This window comes from Amblyomma maculatum, chromosome 7, assembly GCF_055883805.1.
Source record: "Amblyomma maculatum isolate TAMU_Amacu chromosome 7, ASM5588380v1, whole genome shotgun sequence".
Lineage (NCBI taxonomy): Eukaryota > Metazoa > Arthropoda > Arachnida > Ixodida > Ixodidae > Amblyomma > Amblyomma maculatum.
The window spans coordinates 53,070,119-53,075,735 of NC_139350.1; the positions used below are offsets into that span (position 1 = coordinate 53,070,119).

General features: G+C 43.9%; 1 protein-coding gene across 1 annotated transcript; it reads right to left on the reverse strand.

Moving 5' to 3' along the window:
* Positions 1-500: 500 nt before the first annotated feature.
* LOC146183208 (uncharacterized) lies at positions 501-1,685 on the reverse strand. The gene has a single exon (XM_084609085.1). The coding sequence runs from the start codon at positions 1,570-1,572 to the stop codon at positions 832-834; it is 741 nt and encodes a 246-aa protein (XP_084465211.1). The 5' UTR covers positions 1,573-1,685; the 3' UTR covers positions 501-831.
* Positions 1,686-5,617: the final 3,932 nt, after the last annotated feature.

The window sequence follows — 5,617 nt, forward strand, 5'->3', positions numbered from 1 at the left end:
CTGACCGGGTCATCTTTGACCCCTGTGAAGAACCAAAGCATGGCCTTTTAGAAGTGAAGTGCCCATACAGCTTAAAGGGCAAGGCCCTAGAAGAAATAGGAGACTCACACTATATGAAACAGGATGAGGAGGGTGTCTTCAGGCTAGACCGCAGCCACCAGTACTACTACCAAGTACTTGGGCAAATGGCTGTTTCAAGACTCCGCTGGACTGATTTTGTTGTGTTTTCAGAGAAGTTTATGATTGTGGAGCGTATCAGATTTTCTGAAGAAGACTGGGCGGATGCTATGCCTAAGCTTAATACTTTCTTTTTTTCTGTACTGTTACCATATCTGGCTTCAAAACAGCCAGCTTTCTGAGTATTTATTTTCTTCTTTACACCCTGTAAGCTATGATACTAAAGCTAGCAGCTAGATCTATGCATTTTTTGTCCAGGAGAAAGTGGTATTATCAGTGAAAAGTAGTGTTTAATGAAACATGCAAGGCTAACCAGTGTTAATTTTGTGTTCCTTACAGTGAATGGCATACAATGTTAGGGAAAACATTGCTAAGGTTCAGGGCTTTCTTACATCTTTTGTTCCTCACAATGCGTGCAATATTAAATGAAACAGTATTAAGGCTGGCAATTTACAATTTTTGTTGTTGAAAAGTTGCATAATAAGTAATCATGTGCAGTATAAATGAAATACTGTTTATACATGCTTGCTAATAAAACTAAACTGATTTTCATGTTCACCATAAACCAAATGGAAAACGTTTTGCTTTGTGTGTTGATAAATAATACATTAAATACCAATGATTCCACAAAATACAATTTTCCTTTAATAAATCCTATGAATGCTGTCGGCCATGTTCATTAATTAAGCATGAACACATGACTGGGTGGCCATTTTCAGGTTCATCAGCATCACGCACAAGGGGAGACTGAAAATTGGTCAGAAGTGTACACACTACCCACATTTCATTTATGACTGGTCGCAAAGAGAGTGGGATTGGCCTGTAAAATATATGAAAGTTATTTATGCGATGAATGCGCCTTTCTACGTGTATGCGCAGAGATGCAATTTCCTGGGTTTCTTGTACCTCCTCTTCGTTGAATTGGTTCCTTGTAAGAAAAGGCGGAGTGTTCAGTCCTACTCCAATGTCTGCAAGCAAATCGTTGATCCTAAATCCTTTGTCCGCCATGACAACGTCACCTTGGTCAAAAGGAAGGGTTAAGAATCCACTCTGTCGAACGCATTCCTTGTCAGAAATAGATCCTGGAAAAAGGTTGGACACAAAGGTGACTGTGCCATCAGGAGAAATTCCTATAAGGCCTTTGAATGTATTCGTCGATTTGTATGTGGAAAATGTTGCCGATTGTAGGGCTAGTGAACTAGCTGACTGACACCTGATTTCTGTAGCATCCAGAATGATTCTTGTGGAACCATGCTTTGCTTTGAAAACTGAAGGCATCTCCTCTTGGACTTCTCTTTTCGACAGCCACAGAGGCATGCGAGTTAGGTGTAAGAAACTGTAACTTGTCCACGTGATGCAAATTCTTGACACTGTGGCGATTGAAATGCAGAACATGTCAGCTAAGTCCTTCTCAAAAAGTTCTAGGCGCAGCCTCACAAGGAATAAAAAAATTAATTTCCCACTGTGAGGCTCTTCGGCCTGCCCATTCTGGATGGTGTTGATTGCTGTGCAGGCTGTGACTGTTGTGCAGACCACATCCTTATGTTCTCTCCGTTATCACCAGGGTTCAAGAATTCCAAAATTGTTTTAAACATAGTGTATGATGGCAAGCCTGTATAGAAGCGCATGTCGTCGTCGTTGTGCATGAACCGCTGGACGGAAAATTGCTTCCCAATTTTTTTCTCTAACTCCTGCGATCTTTCTTTAGCCAGCTCAAGCTCCCTACTGACTCGAAACAATGTTTCTTTGACGAGCTTCAGTTCTTTTTCTTGTTCCTTAGCCTGCTGCAGCTGCACTTCAACACTAGCATTTTTTTCTTTTGATGACCTCAGCTCTCCCTTCACTGAAGAGAGCTGTAGTTCAAGCTCCTTTATTGTCTTTTCATACACCTCAGCTTTTCTTTGGCCAAGGCAGTCGAAGTTGCAGACAGTCGACCTGTGCTGCAGCATGCAGTTTTCTGTATTAGAAGCACTAAGTGTGTCGGTTCTATGAGCCCCACTAGATTCAAGTGCTTCATCAGGGTCATCCTGCGATGCTGTATCACACTGAAATATATGGTCTGGCACATCCTGTTCCTCTTGCTCATCTAAGTGGGTTGCTGAGGTCACGGTATGGCGCTCTTTTGGTGGCTTTCTTTGTTTCTGGCGGCATTGGTTGGAAAGCTAAATAAACTTGGCACAGCATTCTCCTTTAGTCGTTTCATCCCTGACGCATACCTCGGGTAGAAATCATCATCTGTGAAGTGTTTGGAACACACTTTGGTGTGATGTAATATTGTGAAGTCTTTCCCCACATCTCTGCGTATTGCAACGATCCACTTCTTTCTCAAAGCAGGGTTGCTTGGGAAGCTTAGGAAGGACACCTGCATGAATAAGAAACGGGTGTGTCAACAAGCACATTATAGCTGTGGATGCCAATGTTTGCTGATGCTGTGTATTGGTGTATAAAATATAAAATAAAAAAGATCAAAAACAGAAATGATAGAAGAAACGAAGAAATAAATGAATAAAAATTAAAACAAGAAAGAAAACATCGTCCGTGTGTGTGTGAAAGAGAAACGCTATCTTGTCATACCCTTAACGGCGGAGCTTAAGTGCCCCCCTATTTTTTTTTTATAACCATATGATACATGTGATTTATGAACACAGCCAGTTGCACCAAGCACGAGCACTGCGCAGTAATGGGAGTTGACTTTTCAAATTACTTTTTGTTGTAGTCGAGTTCCTCTTTACCGAAGCTTCCCATATGTCAGCGCTTGCATATGAGGTTAAGGCTTCAAATATGTCTACTATCTGGCAGAGGGAATAAACAAGAAATCGGCATACTTACACTACTGAATTTCAGGTGGCTGTAAATTAGCAAAGTATCGGGCGACTCGACAGAGCACACAAAAGTGAAACGCAAGCTTCGTTAGTTTATCGGCCGCGCTGGCAGGTATTTTTGGCACAGAATGCAAACCTGAGCTGCGCGCTCTGGACGCGGACCGGACTTCGGACGCATCGTCACTAGATAACATCTTTCAAAACGGGCTAGACGTGAGCATATTACGGCAAACTAGTAGGATGTCATCTTTTCCTGCTTTACAAGACGCCGCGGGTTTGGCGGCCGCTTTTGCAGCATGAAACATGCAGCTCGGGAGCACTAGACAACCGCTTTGCTCTCTTCACCAAGCACTACCATTTCGTACGACGGTGAAAACTAGTTTCGGTAATCGTGCCCTTGTCGTAAGTGAAATACAGATTGGTGAATGCAGTCTACGTACAAAACGTTTCAACGAACCTATTTGAACTATAGCGTTCCTTATACATGCATTGCTCGTTCTCCCCTAGCATAAGCTTATATATATATATCCTTCAAGTTCACAAGGCTCCATAGCATGCAAAGCAACCTTCTTAGGTGATATCACGTTCTGTGATCTAGCTCCCAGTCAGAGGGGTGTGTAGTAATGCTTGATAGGATGGAAGTGACACTTGTAAATGCGATTAGGATTGCTAACGAGCGGTCGCATACACACGTATACATACCTTGTTTCCGTGCGCGTCTACGACGGTGCGCTGGCTGCAGAAGGGCACGCAGCAACATGTTGGCCTTTCGAACAGAGCTTGGTGCTAGCAGCGACTGCTGGGATGTTAAAAAAATGAAGCAATCGCCTGTGAGCCTTACAACGCAGCTTGCGGTGATGCACGGGTTCCACGAAGGCGCACGCTGACAGCGTACTCAATGAGAGGCGCAGACGGACTGAGCAAACCATGGCCGCCGCGCACAGTTTGTATTTCTTTCACTAGATGGCGCTAACTTTTGTAAAGGGTCTATTATGAAAGTTAAAGGCCTCTGCAATGACATGGGTCAATTCTGGGCAACAAGATCGCCCCTACATGGAGGATTATGCAAAACAGGTCTTATGTTGTAGGATGCAACCCTGACACCGGCCTTTGTAAGGCACATGCCATTTTTGCACGTGATAGTTAGGACAGTATACCCTAGCACACAATGTAAGGCTTGCGATTTCGGCAGTTTCATATAATATAGCTTTAAAGATCAAGTTCTTGTAAGATCGATTTTGACAACATTGACTTCCTTTCTCTCGTGCAGTCTGGGTGTCTTTCTTGGAAGCCAATGTTGGAAGATTTGAGTCTGCACTGGCGTCGTCAACTCGGCGGATTCCAAGCCGGCTATGACAGAGGTGAGAACATGCAGTTACCAGCAAATATGGGCAGGAATAAAAGGGGAAACTGACGCAAAGCAAATATCATTTTTATAGCTCCAGTGCAGACATAGAAGTGCAAAATGTTTCCGCATGTTAAGCTTAGGTAGACAGGATAGGCTGTGACCGTCAGTACAGTCAGAGCTGGAACAGCAACAGGTGGAACAGCCCTATGGGGTAAACATTATAGAGTACCCACCGGTAGATAGGGCACTAAGTGCCAAGACAACGCCTGGAGCTGCTTAGAACCAGAAATTAGAATCACCAGTCCCTCCTCGTTTATTTCGATCGACTAACCTTTTCTTATTTAACAACCCTCATTTTTCAACTCCCGTTAAGGTCGCTGCAGTATACAGCTGCCTCCACGTATTCCATTCCCTTACGAATGCAGCGAGGGCTATCGGACGGTGGCAACAGCGGCATTGCATCTTTACATGCTTCGAGGACAAAGGGCAAAAAGCGCAAAGAAATAATTTCGTGACTAAGCAGTGTATCAAATGCAGAGATGTTTTTCGTCAATATTTGGAAGCGTGGAGCCTCTCAAAAGTACAAATTTCAGTACAAATGAGCCCCTAGTTGATGAGGGAGAATTTTCTGGTCGAGATAATAAATGCTCTTAGTTCCTTTCTCTCGTGCAGTCTGGGTATCTTTCTTGGAAGCCAATGTTCGAAGATTTAAGTCTGCACTGGCGTCGTCAACTCAGCGGATTCCAAGCCGGCTACGACAGAGGTGAGAACATGCAGTTACCAGCAAATATGGGCAGGAATAAAAAGGGAAACTGACGCAAAGCAAATATCATCTTTTATCGCTCCAGTGCAGACATAGAAGTGCAAAATGTTTCCGCATGTTAAGCTCAGGTGGACAGGATAGGCTGTGACCGTCAGTACAGTCAGAGCTAGAACAGCAACAGGTGGAACAGCCCTACGGGGTAAACATTATAGAGTACCCACCGGTAGATAGGGCACTAAGTGCCAAGACAACGCCTGGAGCTGCTTAGAACAAGAAATTAGAATCACCAGTCCCGCCTCGCTTATTTCGATCGGCTAACCTTTTCTTATTTAACAACCCTCATTTTTCAACTCCCACTGGGCCTTTGGGCCATAAATAACAATAAATAACAAAATAAATAACGCATCGGAGTAGACGTGCTGCTTGGTGGGCGGCTGTACGGACTATGTGGGGTGTAGGAAGCAAGGTAGCTGCCAATACAAAGCGAACGCATCCTGGATAGCAACC

What these genes read in the sequence shown, in the direction of transcription:
- LOC146183208 (XM_084609085.1), bottom strand. Translation starts at nt 1,572, where the DNA reads ATGTTCTGCATTTCAATCGCCACAGTGTCAAGAATTTGCATCACGTGG.